We start from the raw sequence: 26,584 nt of genomic DNA on the forward strand, positions 1-26,584 counted from the left end.
ACAAAAGTGTTTGCATTTTGGCCCTCCTGTACGCGAGAAAGTCTGGATTTCCTTTTGACTTTTAATTTCCTGTTCTCTGTCATACTTCGCCCTGGAAACGTAACAGTTAAGATACTATACAGGCTACCGGACAACTGAACCCAATTTGAGAGAACTATAGCGTTCTCATTAGTAATACACTCAGTCGCTTGAGCTACGCATATTTACCTTCGTGAGACAAGCACGTAAATTAAACAACTTTTCCTTATTTTGACCGAACGATATCCTTTCCATCGTTTAATAAGCTAGACCATCGGCCTCCATCTATTTCTCTCTCTCTCTCTCTCTCTCTCTCTCTCTCTCTCTCTCTCTCTCTCTCTCTCTCTCTCTCTCTCTCTCTCTCTCTCTCTCTCTCTCTCTCTCTCTCTCTCTCTCTCTCTCTCTCTCTCTCTCTCTCTCTCTCTCTCTCTCTCTCTCTCTCTCTCTCTCTCTCTCTCTCTCTCTCTCTCTCTCTCTCTCTCTCTCTCTCTCTCTCTCTCTCTCTCTCTCTCTCTCTCTCTCTCTCTCTCTATTCCTTCTCTCAAGCTGCGCACATGCTAGCTCCAGAGTGTATAGGAGTTTATGTTACAGTGTAGAGGAGTTTATCTTACAGTGAAATACAGAGACTGACCTCAGTCCCATTTCCTGGTTTAGTTTAGCTGTCTCTAAATGTACTGTGATTTACTGTTCTATTTGCTGTTCTATTTTCGTGATTATATATCGCTTGTTAAGGTGCTATTTATGCCGTTATCTTTAAATTCTGATTATTTTTAGACATTAGGTATTTATGTTTTAGTACGGATTTTGTTGTCTTACGTTCCCCATTCGTTCAGGAACTATTTATACTTGTAGTTAAAATAAACTTTTGAAACTATCTTAGCTTTCCAAAGGCTACCCACAAATGAAGTCTCGTGCTTGAATAGTATAGAAAATGAAGCTACAGTTTGCGTGAGTAAAAAACTCAAAATATCTCAGAACAGTAAACTAAAATAAGACACAGTGTTTTTCCAGTAAATTGAGGAATGAAGAACTAACAATGAGATAAATCGATTATCTAAGTTTCGATTGTTTTGCCTTTTAATTCAGTGTCTATCGAAGAAACTGAAAAAAGAGCAATAACAAACTTTCCGGATTGCAACATTGCCATGTTCCGAAAATAATCGCCGCGCTAACAAAACATGCGCCATTCTTTAAAGTATTCGCCATGTTGTGATTTATTTGCAATGCTGCGCGCAAATGATGCAAATATTTCATAAGGAGGCAATAAATCAGCTACTTTAAAGCTATAAAAACAAGTTACTCTGGTTACCATGGTTACATGTAAGTATAACCAGTTATCTCTCTCAGACTTGTAGCAGTGTTGGTGGTTCAGACTGCAAGTGTTGATGTCTTCCATCTGCTCGCCCAGCCTGCCAGGTCTGTACACCTTTACACACAGGGGGACTAAAGTGCTAAGAAACTGCTGCTAACTGCTGCTAACTGCTGCTAACTGCTGCTAACTGCTGCTAACTGCTGCTTATAACTGCTGCTAACTGCTGTTAACTGCAGCAGTTAGCAGCAGTTTCTTTGCACTATAATAGTCCCCTGTGTTATACAGAGATAATTTGATTTTAGTGTGAGGTTCGATATTTATATGTCCAATCGAATACTTCATGATCATTAACCCATTATGCTTTAAAACGATTATGATCGACTTCTGGTTGATTTCATTACAGTGTAATGATATGATTGAAACGTTACAGCGTGACTGTGGAGGTTGGAAAACCGTTCAACCTAACATGTGTTGCCCCAAACGGAGAGAACACGTTCCAGTGGTTCCATGAGGAGTCCATACCTAATGGGTTAGTTATACTACTAGTTACCATAATTACACTAATACTAGTTCCAGTGGTTCCATGAGGTGTCCATACCTAATGGGTTAGTAATTAGTCCATACCTAATGGGTTAGTAATACTACTAGTTACCATAGTAACACTACTAGTTACTAATGCTCTAATGGGTTAGTTATACTAAGAATACTAGAATTTGAGGCGTCCATACCTATTATTATTACCTAATGGGTTAGTTATTTATTACCTAATGGGTTAGTTATACTGTATATATATATATAATAACATCTATAATGGGTTAGTTATACTATATATATACTACTACTACTATGTCGGAGCTAAGTCCGATCTACGCCAGAAAACCCCCTCCATATATCCCTGTCCCGCATCAGGGTTCGCAGTTCCTCTTTAGAGTTTGTCCCAACTTCCTTCAGTAACATAGTTATACTAAGAATACTAGAATTTGAGGATTCCCTAATGCTCTAATGGGTTAGTTATACTAAGAATACTAGAATTTGAGGATTCCCTAATGCTCTAATGGGTTAGTAATACTAAGAATACTAGAATTTGAGGATTCCCTGATGCTCTAATGGGTTAGTTATACTAAGATTACTAAAATTTGGTACAACACGTCTCTAACACGTCTCCAACACATCTCTAAAACGTCTCTAACACGTCTCTAAAACGTCTCTAACACGTCTCTAACACGTCTCTAACACGTCTCTAACACGTCTCTAACACGTCTCTAATACGTCTCTAACACGTCTCTAACACGTCTCTAACACGTTTCTAACACGTCTCTAACACGTCTCTAACACGTCTCTAACACGTCTCTAACACGTCTCTAACACGTCTCTAACACGTCTCTAACACGTCTCTAACACGTCTCTAACACGTCTCTAACACGTCTCTAACACGTCTCTAACACGTCTCTAACACGTCTCTAACACGTCTCTAACACGTCTCTAACACGTCTCTAACACGTCTCTAACACGTCTCTAACACGTCTCTAAAACGTCTCTAACACGTCTCTAACACGTCTCTAACACGTCTCTAACACGTCTCTGACACGTCTCTAACACGTTTCTAACACGTCTCTAACACGTTTCTAACACGTCTCTAACACAGGGTGATGGCTACCCCCTACACTGGAGCTGGTAACGGTTTATCAGCTGTTCTCTCAATTCCAGCAGCTGAACAAGCTGACGGGGGTTTTTATCAGTGCAGAGTTACGTCCGGAGATAACATCATTTACAGTGATGTAGCCACTGTCTCTCTTCACTGTTAGTTGCATAGTGTTTACTTCTTTATATTAAGTCACTGTGTTTAACCTTCTTCTATTTCCCATATTACATTTATTTATTTATTAATTATATTAATAATTATGTAATTAATTATATATTTATTAATATAAATAATTATGAATATTCCCGTAGATTTCTCAACGATAACAGCTCAAGTGAAAGCAGTGTCAGTAAACTCAGCAGCAGGAGCTGTCAGGACCACACTACCCTGTAATATTCCGTCTAGTGTCAGTTCTCCTGCAGCCAAAGTACATTGGTACAAAGGTAGGTCTATAGTTAGCATTTCCACTGGATATTGTTTAGGATTATATTACCTATTCTTTAAGACTTTCTTTGAAGATTCTTCCTTTGAGATTTTCAGGGTTGTTAACGATAATTTTCTTCATAACAATAAAAATCACTATAATAACATACTAATTAAACTAATTACAACACTACAAATTTATTACATTTATTGAGTATTATATAACGCGATGGAAATATTTTGAGCGGGTGATATCCTGTCCAAACCCAGGATACATGTAACATGAAGACTTTGTTGTAACTTTGTATGAAAAGCATTAATACTTTATAACTATTTTTCAGACAACATATTGGTGGAGAAGATAAACGCGTTTGTTGTTCACGCCAACACCTTACTCAAAGTGGAATCTCTTCCCAGCATTTCCATCACTGACAACTCACTGGTTTGTCCTCAACACACGTATCTACTTTATAATGCTACTAGCAATATTCTGATCTTACAGCAACATCGATGGTAGTTGTGAATATAACCTTTCCTGGGGACCCCCAATATGTAGATATTATGCTTAGTTTGCATAATACGTAGATATTATGCAAGCTCGCATAATATTTAGATATTATGCTTAGTTTGAAAACAGCCTTGTAACTTAAAATGACCCATTAAGTACTAAGCAATATCTAATAACAGCCTTGTAAAGTTGTAACTTAAAATGACCCATTGTAACTTAAAATGACCCATTAAGTGCTTAGCAATATCTAATAAGCACTCTACAAGGTCCTGTTCAACATAAAGAAGGAAATGGCCGGACAGTACAGGTGTGAGGCTGAGGTGACTAGTGATCACATATCTGTGAAGAAACAAACTGTGATGACCTACAATCTCACTGTCTCTAAAGGTAACATGTTTATCATAGTAAAATAATAGTGAAATAATAGTGAAATAATAGTGAAATAATAGTGAAATAATAGTGAAATAATAGTGAAATAATAGTGAAATAATTACATTTTGTTTACACATCTTGTATGGAATATTCTAATTTACCCCGTTATCCCTAACTTGGGTATTTCTTCAGAGTTCGGAGATGTTAACTACAGTTCCACCACCCTGCTTGTTAACGGAGGTTCAGTAACAGCTGGAGAGACTGTTACACTGTGTTGCGGTACTGTCGGGTATCTTAACGGTAAGTGTACAGTGGGGCACTGTGTTGTGGTACTGTCGGGTATCTTAACGGTAAGTGTACAGTGGCCGGGCACTGTTTCCAAATCAGCCAAAAAGAAACAGAATCTTAAATCAGGGAAAAATTAAAGTTACAACTTGTGGGTATGATTAATTTTTTAACCTCAAACAAGTCAATCATAATACACTAAAAACTAAACAGAATTAATATAATTATTATTAGGACCTACTTCTCACTAACTAATCATATATTAAGACAATAAAACTATCGGACTACGATGTATGGGGACTTGCCACCCCATGGAAACATTCAAATATATTCACTCTGTTATATCGTTTCCTCAAACTATTTGTTATATGTGTTGATAGTATTAAAACTGCTTAGTACTTATCACGGTTCTTTTGCGATAGTCAAAACGCGACAACTAGCGCTGGATGGCGACAACTAGCGCTATCCAGCGCTAGTTGTCGCCATCCAGCGCTAGTTGTCGCTATCCAGCGCTGGATAACGCTGGCCAGCGCAAAATATATATGTTCGATAATTGTCGCTATCCAGCGCTAGTTGTCGCCATCCAGCGCTAGTTGTCGCCATCCAGCGCTAGTTTTCGCCATCCAGCGCTAGTTGTCGCTGGCTATGCGACACTGTCGCACGCGATAGTTTGCGATGGCCAGCGCAACTGGCCATCGCAGAAAACAGTTCGATAACTAGCGCTGGATAGCGACAACTAGCGCTGGCCAGCGCTGGCCAGCGCTAAGCGATAGCCAGCGCTGGCCATCGATATCCAGCGCAAATTTTTTGCGCTATTACTCGTCAGCTAGCGCTGGCCAGCGCTAGTTGTCGCTATCCAGCGCTAACCAGCGCTAACCAGCGCTAACCAGCGCTAACCAGCGCTAACCAGCGCTAACCAGCGCTAACCAGCGCTAGCCAGCGCTAGCCAGCGCTGGCCAGCGCTAGCTGACGAGTAATATCGCAACTATATTGCGCTGGCTGACAAGTAATACTAATATCGAGCGTGCTAAATCACTCTACAGTCGATCTTCGAGATTGTTCTAAAAGGGCCCCCGATGGTTGTAACCAACTTCAATCGATGTATTTTCGGACGCTAATTCCGAATCAACCCCCATGGGCCCATGACATAGGGTTAAAATGCTCTCCTGACGAGATATTGGCGAAAAACTGTACATGTATCGATCACGTGATATGACCGTATAAGGAAGTTAGTTTAATTTCTCGTTATTGTTAGGGTTTCAGCAAATGTTTTTGTTAAGGATTGGGTTAGGGTTAGGGTTGAAATCAGATTAGAGGGTTAGGGTTTCGAAAAGTCGTTCAGAACCAGCTAGAGTCAGAGAATGGGTTAAAAAAGTCACGTGACAGTCGAGTGTAAAGTGATTAATCATCATCCAAGTAATATCGCAAGTATATGATTTTGATACATTGCGCTGGCTAGCGCTGGCTACCGCTGGCTAGCGCTGGCTAACGCTGACTAGCGCTGGATAGCGACAACTAGCGCTGGCTAGCGCTGGATAGCGACAACTAGCGCTGGCTAGCGCTGGATAGCGACAACTAGCGCTGGATAGCGACAACTAGCGCTGGCTAGCGCTGGCCAGCGCTGGCCAGCGCTAGCTGACGAGTAATAGCGCAAAAATTTTGCGCTGGATATCGATGGCCAGCGCTGGCCAGCGCTGGCTATCGCTTAGCGCTGGCCAGCGCTAGTTGTCGCTATCCAGCGCTAGTTGTCGCTATCCAGCGCTAGTTATCGAACTGTTTTCTGCGATGGCCAGTTGCGCTGGCCATCGCAAACTATCGCGTGCGACAGTGTCGCATAGCCAGCGACAACTAGCGCTGGATAGCGACAACTAGCGCTGGATGGCGACAACTAGCGCTGGATGGCGACAACTAGCGCTGGATAGCGACAATTATCGAACATATATATTTTGCGCTGGCCAGCGTTATCCAGCGCTGGATAGCGACAACTAGCGCTGGATGGCGACAACTAGCGCTGGATAGCGCTAGTTGTCGCCATCCAGCGCTAGTTGTCGCGTTTTGACTATCGCAAAAGAACCGCAATGGGGTGGCATGTGCCTCAATAAAAATATTACAAACATTTATCACAATGCTGGCAAGCATAACCGTTGCCCTTATATTCACAACACTATGTACCCCCTATACTATTATATCCCCTTTATTGTTTTCCAGGCATTAAGACTCATCGAAAGTAGTTCAACAGGTATATTTAAGTTCAAAACATTCTAATTCAATGTTAAAGATGACAGGAATAAGAAATAGTTATGTGGAGGTTTTTAAGAAATTTGCGCAAAATACGCGCCAGCATGTTATACGAAATTAGGTAAAAAACCCAAAATCGCCATATTCAGGTGCCTTAAAAACCATGTTAAAATTGGGTTAGAGATCTGAAACTTTGCAGAGCGTCTAGACCTTGTCCAAATCGACTGTAAAAAAAATTTCATGTTGCAGGAGTATCGGGAAGTGGGTTTTCTGGAACCCCTGTTTTACAACAGATTGTCGTGAAGCTATATATGTATATATATATGTATATATGTATAGACGCTTTTGCAGTAAATTGTAGCCTACATTTAAGTGTCCGTAGATTCAAAAGTATAAAAGATACAGTCATTTCGAACCACAGGTTTTAAAGATAATTGTTTATACTTTAGTTTACATTATATCGAAAAATAATTTATCGTCATCATCATCACTTGATGACGTCATCAATTTAAGTGTTTTTAAAACTTGATTTTTGACAAAATAACAACTTTTCAAATCGATTTTAAAGCATTAAGGAGTAATTTTATTCAAAATCTGAGGACATTTTCATCCTAGATAATTGTTCAAGCATTCTGAAAATCTACCGGAAAGTTTTCCTACCTTGCTCCTTCATAAAGATATTCGCTATTGAAGTTTGTGCTTTTTTGAAGAATAATTTTATAAAAACACAAAAGTTGTGAATTAGTATTCTCTGGTGTTGGGCCATCCCTTGGGTTGTGGAGCTCAATTTTGCTTCCTAAAGGTCTAAATTGTGTTATAGGCTAGTTTTAAAGTTGAAAATCGAAAAGTTGCACACGTGGGGACACGCCCAAATTCATTTAAAATAGCTAAAATCACTAAAAATTGTTATTTTCACGATTTTTACCAACTTTGGAGTCCCGTTGTGATCCAAGTTCTTTTTGAAATCTTCTGAAACTTTTCATGCTTATCAAACTATATATTAAATAACACTATGCAAAAATTTATGGTGATTCAATATTTTATGCGCACGCAACGTCCGCTCAAAGTTTGCACGTGCGAAAGGTGAGAATTTTGCTCATTCGTGATTTCGAATATATTCTGCTTTCCCACGATATTAAAATGGCATTATATATGAATTTAATGCCAACTTGAATGAGTAAAAAGTGCTATATTCAGTCTGTTATTGACAGATATGCCTACCTAAACACAAGGAAACGTTTTCAAAGGTAAAATTTCGAAATCGTTGAAATTACCTCCTTATTAAGTTTCGACTGTGTAAATTATCCTGACATTATAATCAAAAAGAGATGATATTTGACCAAAACCCATAATCATGGGTAGAGTGAACCGCTGCCAGTGTCTCTCTTTTCCAAACAAAAGAAAATGATATTAATTTGAGGAACCGTCCGCAAATGCAAATTGATACCGAGAATGAAATCGGTCGCTCGCTTTTCCCATTCATTCACGGCTTACGTATTGTAATAAAGCTTATTGAATGGGAAAAGCGAGCGACCGATTTCATTCTCGGTATCAATTTGCATTTGCGGACGGTTCCTCAAATTAATGTCATTTTCTTTTGTTTGGAAAAGAGAGACACTGGCAGCGGTTCACTCTACCCATGATTATGGGTTTTGGTCAAATTATTATATCAATTTATCATTAAATATTTCAACAATATCAATAACTTATGGTTGATTCTTCACACTTAGAAAAATATATTTAAAAAATTTACTCTGCACTAAAGAATAAATAATTTATATTATGTAAATCAACTATATTATCTCCCCATCTTCTCATAGTCATTTTATCAAAGCGGTAGAAATCCAAGTATTTTTTAATACGCGGTGCGCAAGGAATTCCGTTGAAAAAAAAATGAAAAAAAAGAAAGTATGTTTGCAGGTGAGGTACCCACCTACACATGGTTCACATCCAGTGAAGGAGGAGGATCAGTGCAAATAACAACAGGGTTAAGTGACTTTGGGAGGACTCTAGCGGTCACCACGACCAGCTCTCAATCTTACTCTTGTAGATCCTGCTTGGGTGATTCCTGTCAGAGCAGCGCTGTTACTGCTAGTGTTACACCAGGTAAACCGTTACTGCTGGTGTTACACCAGGTAAACCGTTACTGCTAGTGTTACACCAGGTAAACCGCTACTGCTAGTGTTACACCAGGTAAACCGTTACTGCTAGTGTTACACCAGGTGTTTGTTTGTTTGGGGCTGGCTTTTACACCAGTCAATGTTTACTCAAAATATATAATAATTGTAATAATCAATATTAATCCCCGAAGGGCACGCAAATTACATGCCATGAAACTCATAGTTATTTCGTCTAGATTTTATCAGTTGATTCTGATGACCCTGATCTGCAAACACATTTAAAAGCTTAAACGTTTGTGGACACGTTCATTGAAGTTTGAGGAAATTGGTAAATTTCTAAAACAGCGTTTTTGACGATAGTGGTTTAATTTTAACAATTATTAATCTAGCGTGTTCATAAGTTCTGAACATTAGCCACGTGACCCATACTCCCATATGCACTGCTCAAAAATAAAATGTATTGCTTTTAGGCACTATTATGTAAAAAATGTCACATTTTTGTGACATTGTTTACCATAGCTGCCCAATTAGCATTTTTTGGTCTAAAATATAGTAGATTAGGTCAATCTAACAATTATGATACAATGTAGGCCTAAAGGGCAGTGATCGAACGGCTTTAAGGCAACATTTCGTAAACTTTGTCACACTCAGAATACGGGACCTCTTTTCTACTGTGAGGTGTCCTCAAAACCCTTTCAACTCATTATTTGATAGTTCTTCTGCCAATCATAGCCCTAAAATATGTTGTTTTGGAAAATTAACAAATACATGCACTTGGCTATTGGGAAATGATGTAAATTCTGTCACATTATATGGAATTTGAAATTCTGGGTGAATTTCCGAAATCATTTATATCTGATTTTGGTTTGGAAGGCGGGAAAACTCTATATGAGGACGATACACGGATACAGTTGATTGAAGTATAGGGCAGTTGATGTAAACATCGTCACAAAATGATACGAAATCGTAAATGGACACGTTCATGTTGAAGTTTAAGGATATTGGTAAACCAAAAAAAAAATAACGTGTTCAGAAGTTCTGGACATTAGCCACGTGACCCATACTTCCATATACACGGCTCAGAAATAAAATTTATTGTTTTTAGGCACTATAATGTAAAAAATGTCACATTTTTGTGACTGTGTTAACCATAGCTGCCCAATTAGCATTTTTTTGGTTTAAAATATAGTAGATTAGGTCATTCTAACAATTGTGATACAACATTTGGCTAAAGGGCAGGGATCGAACGGTTTTAAGGCAATATTTCGTAAACTTTGTCACACTCAGAATACGATACCTCTTTTCTACTGTGAGGTGTCCTCAAAACCCTTTCAACACATTATTTGATGGTTCTTCTACCAATCATAGCCCTAAAATATGTTGTTTTGAAAAGTTAGCAAATACATGCACTTATTGGGAAATGATGTAAATTCTGTCACATTAGGGTAAAGCACATAATTTTGTCATTTTTTGGCAATTTTCCGACTGCCTGATATAAACCATGGGTTTTAACCTCGTCTGAAATTCCGATTTAGATGAAACCTCCACCATGTTATAGTAGACAGTCTAGGCAAGTTCTATCACAAAAATGATCGAAATTGCTGGGGTTGAAGATGTTCAAAAAAATTATTTTGAAAAAATGACAAAATTAGGTGACTTTACTTAATTTTGTCGCCCCGAACCTAATTTTGTCACTTGAAGATTGTGCAAAAAGTAACCGTTTCTCGGTATTTTAGACTACCTGGATGCATCATTCGAGCGCTTTTTTACCAACATTGACCTCAAAAATCCCAAAGATATGATGTTTTCATAGTTTTGTAGCTTGATGAAAAGATGACACTTTTTGGGTATATAATCTTAGAAAATAGCCCCCAAATGCCCCTGAAACCACTGGTATCTTGAAAAACAATTGGTTCTAGGTCTAGGTTGAAATTTTCATGTCTGTAGATAGATCACTTGCTTAGTAATTTCATCAATTATTTTTTTAGTCATTTTAGATTGAAAAAATCAGATTATCCACCTCGGCGAAAATATGCTATTATAAGTGTTATGCTATTATAAGTGCCTTATACATATCCTATGGGCAAAAAAACTTCAGAATAGTTGTATAAGGCCATTTTCAACACAATCTGTGATTTACAAGAAATTTGAGAAAGGTCGATTTTTTTGACAAAATTAGGTACTTTTGGCAAAATCGAACCTAATTTTGTCACCCTCTGTAACTTAAACAATAATTGCGCTAGAGACTTGAAAATTTGTACGTATACTTCTGCTGTAGAAGATATTTGAAATATGCAATGGCATGAAGCTAGCTCAATTACTTTTGAAATAGCAATAAATCAAAATTTTGAAAATTCCTTAAGAAAACCTTAAGGATCTTATTTATTTTTCGGGTTAACAGTTTCGCCTTCATTTTTGACACAGATGCAAAAGAGCTAAAAACTTAAACTTTGTAGGAGCAGTTTCAGCAAAGTCTAAGCTTTCTTTTTATACACAAACCTTTTCTTTCAAGCTGAAATTCCGAGCCGAGGCAGTTTTTCAGAGCAAAATGACAAAATTAGGTACCCTGACAAAATTACGTGCCTTACCCTATATGGAATTTAAAATTTTGGGTAAATTGCCGAAATCATTTATATCTGATTTTGGTTTGGAAGGCGGGAAAACTGTATATAAGGACGATGCACGGATAGAACTGATTCAAGTATAGGGCAGTTGATGTAAAAATTGTCACAATAATAATAAGGGCAGTTGATATGAAAGAAAATCTATCTAACTAATGCAATGGCTGATGAGACGAAATTTACATTTTTTTTGAACTTATTTTGAAGAAACATGCCTCGATTAGAATTCAATATTCTTCCAGGAATTATTAGTAGGTTATTATTCAGCAAATCAGAACTCAAGTTTAACAATTCTGAGTTTAATTTTACTAAGTTACCGAAATGTGACGAAATTCACTTTTCCTGCCCCAACAGTATAATTTCAATGTGATGAAAAATGGGCATGGGTTTCTATATTTCCTTATCTCTGAATTAATCATTTCAAACTATAATTAGGACTGTTGATGTGAAAGAAAGTGTATCTAAATTTTACAATGACGTATGTGACGAAATTTACATTTCTTGACCCTATTTTGAAGAACCATACCCCGATTAGAATTCAATATTCTTCCAGGAATTATTGGTAGGTTATTTTTCAGCAAATCAGAACTCAAGTTTAACAATGCTGAGTTTGATATCACTAATTTACCGAAATGTGACGAAATTTACTTTTCCTGCCCCAACAGTATAATTTCAATGTGATGAAAAATGGGCATGGGTTTCTATATTTCCTGTATAAATCCATTCCAACTATAATAAGGGCAGTTGATATGAAAGAAAATCTATCTAACTAATGCAATGGCTGATGTGACGAAATTTACATTTCTTGCCCCTATTTTGAAGAATCATACCTCAATTAGTATATAATGTTACTTTATCACCATCACTATGTCGATAAATTAGTTATTTTGCCAACACGGAGCAAATAAAGTTATTATTTTTTTTTGTGACGAAATTTACAAATTTTTACCCTGTTCAGGTGTTGAAATTTATCCAATGTTAACATATCACATTATCACTGCCATATAATAATTTATATGACCGGCGTATGGTTGAAATATTGTTAATTGACCCATAGTACGTAATATAGGGTGTTTAAGTTGGTATACTAATATTTACTCAATTTCACACATGTTGAGATATCATACAAATTTATGTGACTAAATTTACCTTTTTCTGCCTTCTGTATTTGTATTTGCCTATAACAATGAAATATGTGAACAATTCCAAACACATTCAGCTCACAAAATAATGCTAGACTGTTCGGCATTTCTTGTCAGGATGTCATAAACATCCCTCATATAAATTTCTTAAATGTGTGACAGAGTTTACATGGAGCTACCATTTAAGGAAAAAAGTCGCTAAATATGTAGATAATAGTCATATACAGCTATTCTATGAATTGGAAATTCGAAAATTTGGTCAAACACGGCAACAAGGGGTCCATATAAACTCCGTCACGTTTTTATAGTGTGACAAAGTTTACAACTCACTGCCGGGCGCATTTAATCGATATCTTATCGTCTGATATAGATATCGTTATGCGACAAAGTTTATCTAGAGGATGAAACGATTATCTTAGGGTAAGAGGGTTTATATAGTTTCATAGTGTGACACATTTTACATCATCGTGCCGTTCAGTAGGGTCACTAATATTTACCAATATCCTCAAACTTCAATGAACGTGTCCTTATATAAAATTCTTTACTTGATAATACTGTCGTAGGTGTTTTATCAGTATAGGTTTGCGCTAGTTGGCAGTGAAATATGGAATGTGCTGTCAGGATGGCACGATAAGTGATTTAGATGGGACACTGATATAATAGTGAAAGTTGAGCTGCATATAATAGGTTGCTATTAAGTGTCGGCTGTTCTAACGGTGTGCTAACTATTCTCGGTAGTTGATTTGTTGAGTGCCTGATCTTGCTGATTTACGTAGCCCGGGTAAATTATGTAACAGAAAAGTTGGCCATTCTTCATCGTTTCCTGTGCTTTGTAGTTCTATCATTACACGCTTTGCTGATTTCTTATAAATGCTTATTGAGAAAATGCTAGATGGGCAAGTTATGCGATTAATGTTGTGCTCGGTAATAGCTAATATAGGACCTTTATACAGAACACTAGCGCGTAGATCTGGTTGAGAGTACGTTGTTAGCCAGTCGATATTGTCGTCATAAGATGTGCCATACTTTGGTAAATCGGGAGGAAATAAGTCTTTTATTGACGACGGCAGAAGGCCAGGCATGTAATTTATCTTGTGCGTAAACCGTTACTGCTAGTGTTACACCAGGTAAACCGTTACTGCTAGTGTTACACCAGGTAAACCGTTACTGCTAGTGTTACACCAGATAAACCGTTACTGCTAGTGTTACACCAGGTAAACCGTTACTGTTAGTGCTACACCAGGTAAACCGTTACTGCTAGTGTTACACCAGGTAAACCGTTACTGCTAGTGTTACACCAGGTAAACCGTTACTGCTAGTGTTACACCAGGTAAACCGTTACTCAATAGACCACTATTTAATATTACATAACAAACCGGCTAAAATAATATAATACGGGAAAGTGAAAATGCAATTAACTAGAAAACATTCAAATGTAAAAATGAAATAACGCTGAAATGGTAACCATGGTAACGAAATGTCCCTCTCAGCTGCTACTAAGATAAAGTTCACTGCTGTTCCAGCAGACTACTACCTTCACGAGGATGGAGTGACACAGGGAGCTATATCTCTTACTTGCACTACTAATCTAGGAGAGGTTTGTAGTAAAACATCAAATAAAACAGGCGGGAGACACTGCACGTGATGCCCTTATAAGGAGACATGATATATCAAACTTTAGTTTTGAGATGACGTAACTTTAGCTTTTTTTGGTTCCTTCTAATTTCTTCGACCTTTTAGTTAAAGAAAATGTATTGTTATTTATGATTGAGACATTAACCCAAGATTTGGTTACAGGGTAACTGGATCAAGAATGGTGTTTCTGTCTCATTCCCTATAGACCAGCCCAACCCAGCTAATTCTGGAATATACCAGTGTTATGTGAAAAACAGTGACTCCTGGCTCATGAAGTCTACTCAAGTCCTCGTTACTGGTGCGTTATAGGGACACTTAGCAGTTACACTTAGTTGAGTGTGATGATAGTGGAAGTGAAATGTAGAAATTTTAGCGCTAGATAACATCAAGCGCTAATAACACAACAGTACATTAAAAAATAAATACATTTCAGAAAAGTTGTCAGTGACAAATAACACAACAGTACATTAAAAGATAAATACATTTCAGAAAAGTTGTCAGTGTCAGTGACAAATAACACAACAGTACATTAAAAGATAAATACATTTCAGAAAAGTTGTCAGTGTCAGTGACAAATAACACAACAGTACATTAAAAGATAAATACATTTCAGAAAAGTTGTCAGTGTCAGTGACAAATAACACAACAGTACATTAAAAGATAAATACATTTCAGAAAAGTTGTCAGTGTCAGTGACAAATAACACAACAGTACTTTAAAAGATAAATACATTTCAGAAAAGTTGTCAGTGTCAGCGACGGCCCCAAGTGAGCTGAACACTACTACTAAAGGATCTGTTTCTTGTACAGTGGGTGGCTACCCAGCTCCTGAGGTAACCATCTTCAAAACAGATCTCAACAAGGACGACACAGTGAGTACATTATAAGCTTGGTGACACGTTTTTGCTAGTGTTGGTGACACGTTTTTGCTAGTGTTGGGGACACGTTTTTGCTAGTGTTGGGACACGTTTTTACTAGTAGTTAGGGCACGTTTCTTGCTAGTACTTGGGGACAAAAAACGTGTCCCCAACTACTTTGGGGCACGTTTTTGCTAGTGTTGGGGACACGTTCTTGCTAGTGTTGGGGACACGTTTTTGCTAGTAGTTGGGGCACGCTTCTTGCTAGTACTTGGGGCACGTTTTTTCTAGTACTTGGGGCACGTTTTTGCTAGTGTTGGGGACACGTTTTTGCTAGTAATTGGCGACAAAAAACGTGTCCCCAACTACTTTGGGGCACGTTTTTGCTAGTGTTGGGGACACGTTTTTGCTAGTATTTGGGAGCAAGTTTTTGCTAGTATTTGGGAGCACGTTTATGCTAGTAGTTGGGGCACGTTTTTGCTATTAGTTGGGGACGGATTTTTGCTAGTATTTGGGATCAAGTTTTTGCTAGTAGTTGGGCACGTTTTTTAGCAGTTGGGGCATGTTTTTGCTAGTACTTGGGGGCACGTTTTAGTTGGCGACGTTACTTTATGGCTATCTTTGCGACATGATATGGATCAGATTAGAGTTATCATAAAGAGGTTGGAAAATAGATTTGCCTTCACTCAAAATACCATGATTTCCTGTAATGTAGTTTAATTATATCACTTTACTTTAATTATAAACCTCCCAGAACATGGTAGCGTGTGCAGTAGACAAGGCAGATAAAACAAATTGTATTGAACGCAGTGGAAACTCTTACTCGGTTGAAATTGATCACAGTGATCTTGAGTCGTCGGGTAAGGGAGTGTTTTTTATTTGAAAATTCAATTAATTATTATATATATAAATCGAGCGTTATATTTCAACCATGCAAAATTACGATGACATATTTTGATATACTAATTGATAAATGGTACTGCAATATAAGTTGCTTAATGTTTGGCCGGATGACAACTAACAAGAAATCAAACATATCATAAATAATTATAAATATTTTGCTCATTACAATTCTGTAACAACTGAGAACAAAAAAAACAGTATGTTGAGAACTTTCCAATACTTTTATAAATGATAATTAAAAACATGACGTTATAAAGCAATGAAATGGGTTATAATATAGTTTTTATGTTCCTCGCAGTAACTCTATTATTACACCACACCAGGGACATACACGTGTAAAGTTCACCACAAGTACAGGCTATCAGATGGGTCAGCTGTTGAGAAAGCTGACGAGAAGTCTGCTCCTGTTGCTATAGGTTTGATAAAACGGAGCTCTTATAGATGCTACTTGAACTAACATCATTCAAGTCTGTTATAGGGTAGCACTTATAAATGCCAATTATTGAAACCTCGAAGAATACAATAGAATGTTGAAACAATTTGGATGGTAAAATATTAGTGTACTTATATGGCAATACTCAATGCCCAATTATGTACGCATTGAAATACATATTCAGCAAAGTTTCCTCCTTTAGTTTACTACTTCTCCTTCTTTAGTGTTCCCAGTGGATGTGTACTCCTTAACCACCACTCCTTCTTTAGTGTCCCCAGTGGATGTGTACTCCTTAACCACCACTCCTTCTTTAGTGTCCCCAGTGGATGTGTACTCCTTAACCACCACTCCTTCTTTAGTGTCCCCAGTGGATGTGTACTCCTTAACCACCACTCCTTCTTTAGTGTCCCCAGTGGATGTGTACTCCTTAACCACCACTCCTTCTTTAGTGTTCCCAGTGGATGTGTACTCCTTAACCACCACTCCTTCTTTAGTGTCCCCAGTGGATGTGTACTCCTTAACCACCACTCCTTCTTTAGTGTTCCCAGTGGATGTGTACTCCTTAACCACCACTCCTTCTTTAGTGTCCCCAGTGGATGTGTACTCCTTAACCACCACTCCTTCTTTAGTGTCCCCAGTGGATGTGTACTCCTTAACCACCACTCCTTCTTTAGTCTCCCCAGTAGATGTGTACTCCTTAACCACCACTCCTTCTTTAGTGTCCCCAGTGGATGTATACTCCTTAACCACCACTCCTTCTTTAGTGTCCCCAGTGGATGTGTACTCCTTAACCACCACTCCTTCTTTAGTGTCCCCAGTAGATGTGTACTCCTTAACCACCACTCCTTCTTTAGTGTCCCCAGTGGATGTGTACTCCTTAACCACCACTCCTTCTTTAGTGTCCCCAGTGGATGTGTACTCCTTAACCACCACTCCTTCTTTAGTGTCCCCAGTGGATGTGTACTCCTTAACCACCACTCCTTCTTTAGTGTCCCCAGTGGATGTGTACTCCTTAACCACCACTCCTTCTTTAGTGTCCCCAGTGGATGTGTACTCCTTAACCACCACTCCTTCTTTAGTGTTCCCAGTGGATGTGTACTCCTTAACCACCACTCCTTCTTTAGTGTCCCCAGTGGATGTGTACTCCTTAACCACCACTCCTTCTTTAGTGTCCCCAGTGGATGTGTACTCCTTAACCACCACTCCTTCTTTAGTGTCCCCAGTGGATGTGTACTCCTTAACCACCACTCCTTCTTTAGTGTCCCCAGTGGATGTGTACTCCTTAACCACCACTCCTTCTTTAGTGTCCCCAGTGGATGTGTACTCCTTAACCACCACTCCTTCTTTAGTGTCCCCAGTGGATGTGTACTCCTTAACCACCACTCCTTCTTTAGTGTTCCCAGTGGATGTGTACTCCTTAACCACCACTCCTTCTTTAGTGTTCCCAGTGGATGTGTACTCATTAACCACCACTCCTTCTTTAGTGTTCCCAGTGGATGTGTACTCCTTAACCACCACTCCTTCTTTAGTGTTCCCAGTGGATGTGTACTCATTAACCACCACTCCTTCTTTAGTGTCCCCAGTGGATGTGTACTCCTTAACCACCACTCCTTCTTTAGTGTCCCCAGTGGATGTGTACTCCTTAACCGCCACTCCTTCTTTAGTGTCCCCAGTGGATGTGTACTCCTTAACCACCACTCCTTCTTTAGTGTCCCCAGTGGATGTGTACTCCTTAACCACCACTCCTTCTTTAGTGTCCCCAGTGGATGTGTACTCCTTAACCACCACTCCTTCTTTAGTGTTCTCAGTGGATGTGTACTCCTTAACCACCACTCCTTCTTTAGTGTCCCCAGTGGATGTGTACTCCTTAACCACCACTCCTTCTTTAGTGTTCCCAGTGGATGTGTACTCCTTAACCACCACTCCTTCTTTAGTGTCCCCAGTGGATGTGTACTCCTTAAGCACCACTCCTTCTTTAGTGTCCCCAGTGGATGTGTACTCCTTAACCACCACTCCTTCTTTAGTGTCCCCAGTGGATGTGTACTCCTTAACCACCACTCCTTCTTTAGTGTCCCCAGTGGATGTGTACTCCTTAACCACCACTCCTTCTTTAGTGTCCCCAGTGGATGTGTACTCCTTAACCACCACTCCTTCTTTAGTGTCCCCAGTGGATGTGTACTCCTTAACCACCACTCCTTCTTTAGTGTTCCCAGTGGATGTGTACTCCTTAACCACCACTCCTTCTTTAGTGTTCCCAGTGGATGTGTACTCATTAACCACCACTCCTTCTTTAGTGTTCCCAGTGGATGTGTACTCCTTAACCACCACTCCTTCTTTAGTGTTCCCAGTGGATGTGTACTCATTAACCACCACTCCTTCTTTAGTGTCCCCAGTGGATGTGTACTCCTTAACCACCACTCCTTCTTTAGTGTCCCCAGTGGATGTGTACTCCTTAACCGCCACTCCTTCTTTAGTGTCCCCAGTGGATGTGTACTCCTTAACCACCACTCCTTCTTTAGTGTCCCCAGTGGATGTGTACTCCTTAACCACCACTCCTTCTTTAGTGTCCCCAGTGGATGTGTACTCCTTAACCACCACTCCTTCTTTAGTGTTCCCAGTGGATGTGTACTCCTTAACCACCACTCCTTCTTTAGTGTCCCCAGTGGATGTGTACTCCTTAACCACCACTCCTTCTTTAGTGTCCCCAGTGGATGTGTACTCCTTAACCACCACAACTGGAGAGTTACAGTACGGAAGTGAAGCTACCTTTACCTGTAGTGTTAGGGGAGGCAGAGCTCCTTACAAAGTTGAGATGAAGGTTAGTTAATATATTTAACTGTCAGTTTTATTACATGATCTGTATCTTGGTTCCTTTTCTCAAAAAACTGCAGAAGGAGAACGCTCTTCAGTAACCAGCACAACAGTCCTGTCATGTATATGTTCATATACGAATTTATATATCTATCATATTATGACCTCCTGATATCTTCAGTTTGGTAGTACTTTGGTATACGTGTTCAGCAACAATGACAATGAGCAGAGTCAGGGGGATGGAAAGTGTGTGGGAGATTACGTGAAGACTTGCTTCGGTAGGTTTTGAAATCTGGTTTAATATTATGTTTATTATAAAGTTATAAGCAGCCATGACAACCATGATGGTACGATTCAACGTTTTTAAATAAAATTATAATATATAAATTTGGCTAATTTTGGTAAACAGTTTTAATTGCAGTTTATTTTAATGATTTCAATGAATATTGTGTCTAGTCCAATGATTTAGATACATTTTATGTAAATTCCTAAATCAAATGGCCAATCGTTTTATTTCAGGTAAAGTTTCCAGCGTAAACTACAATCACGAGGGAGAACTGAGCTGTACAGGTTACAACGTGGCGGGTAACTTGACTACATTCTCAGATTCAGAGAGCCTCACAACCACTGTCTGTAAGTAATACTTTATATTACTTATAAATACTCGCGTCATAACACGTGCACGCGCGTCACAACACGTGCACAACACGTGCACATCACAATTCACAATACAAGTGCGCTTATGTAGAAAGTGAGTAATGACGTCATACTGCAAGTGAACGAATTGTCGAAATCTTTACCCGCAATTGAAAACTGAATAGTTCTTTGGATATAATGATTGTGGTGATAGTTTCAAATGGTGTGTAACTGTGTGAGATCTAGATCTTCTTAATAAGACTGAGATATTTGTAATCAAGTCTAAGCTTAATCTTATTGTGTGATAGTGGAAACACTCAACATCCACGCCACCATCATGTAACTATGACACCACTCAACCTACAAAATTCGACGAGGATGGGATTCGAACCCACGCGGGCATTGCCCAATGGATTAGCAGTCCATCGCCTTAACCACTCGGCCACCTCGTCCTCATTTAGAACCACATTTTCAATTTATTTTAAGCCGCCATCATGTAACCATGCCCCCATTAAGCCAACAAAATTCGACGAGGATGGGATTCGAACCCACGCGGGCATTGCCCAATGGATTAGCAGTCCATCGCCTTAACCACTCGGCCACCTCGTCCTCATTTAGAACCACATTTTCAATTTATTTTAAGCCGCCATCATGTAACCATGCCCCCATTAAGCCATCAAAATTCGACGAGGATGGGATTCGAACCCACGCGGGCATTGCCCAATGGATTAGCAGTCCATAGCCTTAACCACTCGGCCACCTCGTCCTCATTTAGAACCACATTTTCAATTTATTTTAAGCCGCCATCATGTAACCATGCCCCCATTAAGCCAACAAAATTCGACGAGGATGGGATTCGAACCCACGCGGGCATTGCCCAATGGATTAGCAGTCCATCGCCTTAACCACTCGGCCACCTCGTCCTCATTTAGAACCACATTTTCAGCCCGGTCTACCTTTGTGCAAGTATCTGGAGATTTCTTCCCCCTCAATAACGCTGACTTGATCCTGACTTGTACCCATTATGAGAGGCCACTTTCTTTCGACCACACTGATGTCACTTGGTATCAGGTATGTTGACTTACTCAGAAGAGTTCAGTAGTAGCAATTCTTTTGTCTAACAAGGGTTCGGGGATAATGAAATCTTTATTTCAATTAAATGATTTTTAAGCTCTTTAATTTTTGATGGAAAATGTAAATTTTAGTGCAGAATGTTTCTTCCTTTAAATCTTTATTTTATCGTTATAAGGATGGTAAAAGTATCGTGCCTGATAGCACTGTGTTTTCTGTAAAGAATGGTCTCGGAGTTTATCAAGTGAGTTGCTATTTATAAATGAAATTTATGCAACTTTAATTTAAAAGAGTAAATGATTGTCCAAATTAACTGATTGAGGTTGTAAAAAATACGGATTTTAGGGTAAAGTAGTAGCGGTATTCAAAGATGTAACAGCAACAACTGAAGGCTTATACAAATGCATCAGTGAGGGTGTGGAGTCTGCTGAAGTCAATGTTTATGTTGGTAGGTGGTATTAAGTAATTATATGACGTTTAATAAATTAAAGACTATCTTATTAATCATTTGGTTGATATAACTTAAGAGGAAAGACAGCGTACTGGATCCAACTAAACAGAGTAAAACAGAATTCAGTCAGAAAACTACATATTTTGTTGAAAGTAAATTGTAGTAATGTTCGATTTTTCAGCAAATGGTAAGTGGAAAGAGGATGGCAAAATCTCAAGAAACGGCTGCAGTTAAACTAAGCTGCATCATATTTATTAATTCTCATATTTACCATGATCAAACTTGATGTTTTATATATCTATCAAGGCAGCGGTCTGTACATCGTACAATGCACCTGGTTGTTCAAGTATACTCTCTATCATTGTTAATATCTCGTTATCTCTCCCAGGAGAAGGGTTCGCTCCCTCATCCCCCCTGATGACGGTCCCAGACGGCCAGGTTGGGGTCCCAATGGATATGATGTGTGTTTCAGAGGGCTACCCTCCACCTACTATTGAGTGGATTATTTACACTAATCAGACGGTCGGGAATGTTACTGAAGTTGTGAAGGTACAACAAAGTTGTACATTTTATGCACATTTTATACAATAATAATAAAAGTCTCTGCAAGAAAAGCTATTTAGGATAATTTTTGCATACCAGTCATACTGCAGTTGAACTGATAGTTGAACTGATAGTTGAACTGATAGTTGAACTGATAGTTGAACTGATAGTTGAACTGATAGTTGAACTGATAGTTGAACTGATAGTTGAACTGATAGTTGAACTGATAGTTGAACTGATAGTTGAACTGATAGTTGAACTGATAGTTGAACTGATAGTTGAACTGATAGTTGAACTGATAGTTGAACTGCTAGTTAACAGGGCTCTTTTTCTATTCGTACATGGAAAGGTGGATGTCACTAAATCTATTTAAAGAATATTTCTTCTTAGCAATAGCAACTTTAGTAGAGCCACCATTTAATTAATGACCACATAATTTATTAAAACTTGCTTATAAAATTAATTATTTAGGAGAAAACCAAAACTACTTCCAAAATAAACTGGATACCAAAGTATGAGGCATCCATGAAGATCTTTTGTAAAGCTACAAACGTGAACGGAACAACAACATCAAACACTGTCCTGAGGGTTCTAATGGCTGGTTAGTGATTAACTTTATGTAGCGTGTGCTATATGGTTATTATGGTAACCATGGCAACCATACTATTATGGTTTCTTGGATACTGAAACTAATCTTGAATTTTATAATTTGACTTATTATTTTTGATGAAATGCCAAATATTACAGCTGGTTTGAAGTACAAATCGAAAGTTTTAAATAATTACATTTCCAACACTGTTCAGCGGCAGTGAAAGGCAAGAAAGATTCAGAACAGGCAGCTATCATAGCTGCTAGTGTGATTGGAGGTATAATCTTGCTGATGTGTATCTTCTTCCTGGTGGTGGGCATCTGCAAACATAGAAGAGCCACTAAACACGGTGAGACTTATGCAGTTATATACGCTAATCTAACTGCGTTTATAATATTTTAGAGTCAATCTGATCGTACACTGTTGAACCCCAGGTTACTGATTTAAATCAATATTTAAACAAGTTCCTCATAGTAGTAGAACAGCTGTTGAGAGGGCTCTAAAAAAGCAGTGCAATTAGATTTGTAATCGCATTTTTTGAAACAAAACCAGTGCGATTATGAAAATAATAAGTGGCTGTCAAATAGGTCAAAAGTGGAGTTATATACCTAATGAGTTAATGCGAACAAGGATTAACAGTTTTAATTTAAAACTTGGGCTTGATACAAGTTGTTCTACTAGTTACCATATTTACACTACTAGCAACACTACTAGTTACACTACTAGTTACCATAGTTACACTCCAGATTTACATTTTGACTATTTCAGATCAATCAGCTGACAGCACTGTTATTGAGTAAGTATATAGTATAGACTAGAATTTGTATAAATTTATATATCTGGACAACAGTTTCCACAATCAAATGATTTGTTCGGATCAGGCGAAGAATCATCTTAGATGTAGTAAGATGCAGTAACTGTGGTTACTATGGTTACTAAACACTAGGAGTATTATAGAGTTATAGCAAAAGTATTGCCGTCATCAAACATCAATCATTTCCTGATAAAAATACAATTTCTGAACTCGAAAAAGCGTTAGCAGCATTTAAGAACGTCTTTATGAGTTTATGCTATACGACGACGTTACCACTGAGTTAGATATCCAATTGGCAAATTGACTGTAAACATCGAATATAAATATTCTGATCCTCGATAACTATAGTTACACTACTGTAAGTGTAACTATAGTTATCATGTTTCATGTTTAATTCATGTTTAATTCCTGTTTAATCCCTGTTTAATTCCTATTTAATTCCTGTTTAATTCCTACTGGTTACCATAATAACCTGAAACTCAAGCCTCCCCACTTTCAGAAATGGTCCGTCTAAACTAGAACGGAACTGTCTCGTGTCGTGTATAGCGTGTTGTCCTTGTTGTTTCAGATCAGAATCTTCAGAAGCGGGGGATCTAGAAGATGACAAGCCGGAAGGAAAATGGAAGTTCCCAGCCCTCCCCCGGTTCTACTTCAAGTCTAAGAAAGTAGACGGTACACCAGATGATGGAGGGAAAGAGAAGAAGGGGCCGTTTGGGCGTTGGTCTATGGTGGATATTACCAGGATGTCGAAAAGGGAGAAAATTGATGATTCTCCAAGCCCCGTCAGAAAGTCAGCTGGAGCTGAAACTAAAAGGTCTGATTCAAAGGAAAGTGATGTCCCCCCGACTGAGACCGATGACTCTGAAGCTGTTGATATCCCCGGACGATTGAAAGCTCCTGCTGTGATCCGATCTGTGTCTCACAATCCTGCTCGTGAGAACACTTCAGATGAAGAGAAGAGGAGGAGGAACAGTGCTGAGGATATACCCCTGGCAATGAGAATTAGTAATTTCTTTCAGCTGAGAAAAGATGGTCCCACTTTTGTTACGTTTAATGAGGATACGAAACAGTATGAGCGCACTTTAACCAGGACCGGGAAATCCGTTTGAAAAACATGGAACTTATAAAAGATTTAACTGTTTCGTTAAATAAACATTCTCGTGAAGAGAACAAAAACTACAATGAGTTTAGAAACTGAAAAAATTTTTTCACAGTTTATTGGAAATAAAATTGTGTGAGTGATACGTACAACATACAATGGAGGAAATTACTAAGCAGCACTTTGACTGCTTAAAGTGACAATCGATAAAACTAATTTTGTTGCTCAGCAGCGATTTGGAAAAACTTATACATATATATTTTACAATGGAAATTGTTATTCATTTAATCTATTTACTTATTTCTTTGATATTTATTTTGATTGACATTTGCTGCATCCATTTCATACAGTAAAATAAGAAAGCCTGTGTTTTAAGGGTATCAAGAAATTAACTCCTATATATAAGATCAAAATCATGAGTACTATAAATGTTAAATCGGTTCCATGCAATTGTGTGAGCAGGGCATAAATTCGTTGTAATACCAGAAATATATAAATATATATATAAATATACTGATTAATCATTCAAAAAATGTATATTTTGCAACACGAACTGCACACATTTTTGATTTGGTGAGAATCAGTGATTTTGGTCAGAACAGAATCCCAAACAGCTAATTCTTTCAGAAACAAAGACGCTGCGGCAGATAAGGTTTGTAATTTCAACACTCTTAATTGCTTATAATTTAGTAGATGAACTTTTTGCCCCAAGTGTTCCCCAGGAAATTCAATTTTGTGCCCCAGGTGTGCCCCAAGTGTGCCTAGCTAGATTATCAAATTACCTCTATATGAAATGTTTAAATGCATTGCTTATTTAGTTCTAATCAGATAATAATAATGTTAAATTCAGTTCTACCGATACTGAACTAATGTTATATATTACACCCTACTCCTTTATAAATATTGTTTATAAACTATTCATTTCAAATTACACGCAGGAGAACCCTTATGCGTCTGTATTTACTCTACAGAAGTATAACTTTAAAGGTAATCTGAAACTGAAAAATCCCTTTACTCTTCCTCGGTCTGAACCAGAACAGGTATAATAATAGAATAATTAACAAATACCTGGTAAATACCCGGTAAATACCTGGTAAATGCCCGGTAAATACCTGATAAATACCTGGCAAATACCTGGTAAATATCTGGTGAATACCTGGTAATATATGTTACCCGTTAACCGTTAACTTTATGACTTCATTTCTAGATCTAACTATTATTAACACTTTAATCAGACTACGAGGAGATCTACTCTGATATTAAATAGTTTGCAAACATATTTAACATATATGCACATATATGCACATATAAGCATATATGCACATATTTAAGCACAATTTCTAAACCAGGAAGATAAGCCGGACAAGTCACAGTACGCAGAAATAATTGGCGAGGTTAAGAACAAGGAAAACATTGATCAGGACCTTGACTACGACGAAAAAAGAAGTTCTGACGAAATTATCATAAGTAATTACCTACTTATTTTACCAATCTTTAGGGGACAATTTTCACAAAGACCAAAACTAAGCTTCAGCTTATTTTATAAAATAATAAATGCGACCATAGTTAATAAATCTTAAATCAACTTAGAATACAAATTAAGCTGAATTGTTAATTTCCTCAGATCCTACCATTGTGGGTCCAGCTTCAGAGAAGACTATTTCCGTTAGTTCCAGTGGCACCGGGTCCCTGGTCGAAAGTAAACACGACGATGACAAAGTGTAGAATTGTATATTTCGATTAAAATGGTTTCCAGTTCGCTGGTTGTATCGACTTATAGCCGATGCTGAAGTGATGTTATATATTTAACCCTACTCCTTTACAAATATTGTTTATAAATTGGTGGACTTTCATGGATGATAGATATTTAGTTAAAAACGTGCGTCAAATTTTTTAGTTTAGCGTTTATCTGGTGGTATAATTAGGAAGTATACAAATTTAGATTATTAGGCAAAACAATTATAAACTGAAAGTAGAAATATTTTTTACTTTTAGTTGGGTTAGTGATGGGATTAGTGATTTGTAATTTCAGAATATTTTTATAAAACGTTTGTAATTGAGT

The 26,584-nt window shown here is 38.1% G+C and overlaps 1 protein-coding gene and 4 non-coding genes across 5 annotated transcripts; 1 reads left to right on the top strand and 4 right to left on the bottom strand.

The window, feature by feature from the left end:
* Positions 1-896: 896 nt before the first annotated feature.
* On the top strand, positions 897-26,584 carry LOC134825655 (hemicentin-2-like). Its single transcript, XM_063837864.1, has 28 exons — positions 897-966; positions 1,366-1,434; positions 1,761-1,859; positions 2,976-3,130; positions 3,284-3,415; positions 3,737-3,837; positions 4,170-4,290; positions 4,468-4,575; positions 8,719-8,904; positions 14,172-14,278; positions 14,479-14,614; positions 15,054-15,187; positions 15,927-16,032; positions 16,399-16,491; positions 19,208-19,326; positions 19,501-19,597; positions 19,839-19,952; positions 20,902-21,026; positions 21,205-21,270; positions 21,372-21,474; positions 21,866-22,026; positions 22,492-22,621; positions 22,824-22,958; positions 23,378-23,405; positions 25,150-25,174; positions 25,461-25,562; positions 25,872-25,989; positions 26,147-26,584. The coding sequence occupies exons 1-28, from the start codon at positions 950-952 to the stop codon at positions 26,245-26,247; spliced, it is 2,988 nt and encodes a 995-aa protein (XP_063693934.1). The 5' UTR covers positions 897-949; the 3' UTR covers positions 26,248-26,584.
* Trnas-gcu (transfer RNA serine (anticodon GCU)) lies at positions 20,326-20,407 on the bottom strand. The gene has a single exon. It is a non-coding gene; the product is annotated as a tRNA-Ser (tRNA).
* Trnas-gcu (transfer RNA serine (anticodon GCU)) lies at positions 20,483-20,564 on the bottom strand. Its single transcript has one exon. It is a non-coding gene; the product is annotated as a tRNA-Ser (tRNA).
* Positions 20,640-20,721, bottom strand: Trnas-gcu (transfer RNA serine (anticodon GCU)). Its single transcript has one exon. It is a non-coding gene; the product is annotated as a tRNA-Ser (tRNA).
* Positions 20,797-20,878, bottom strand: Trnas-gcu (transfer RNA serine (anticodon GCU)). The gene has a single exon. It is a non-coding gene; the product is annotated as a tRNA-Ser (tRNA).

This window comes from Bolinopsis microptera, unplaced genomic scaffold (assembly GCF_026151205.1).
Source record: "Bolinopsis microptera isolate Bmic1 unplaced genomic scaffold, MBARI_Bmic_1.0 sca3, whole genome shotgun sequence".
Classification (NCBI taxonomy): Eukaryota; Metazoa; Ctenophora; class Tentaculata; order Lobata; family Bolinopsidae; genus Bolinopsis; species Bolinopsis microptera.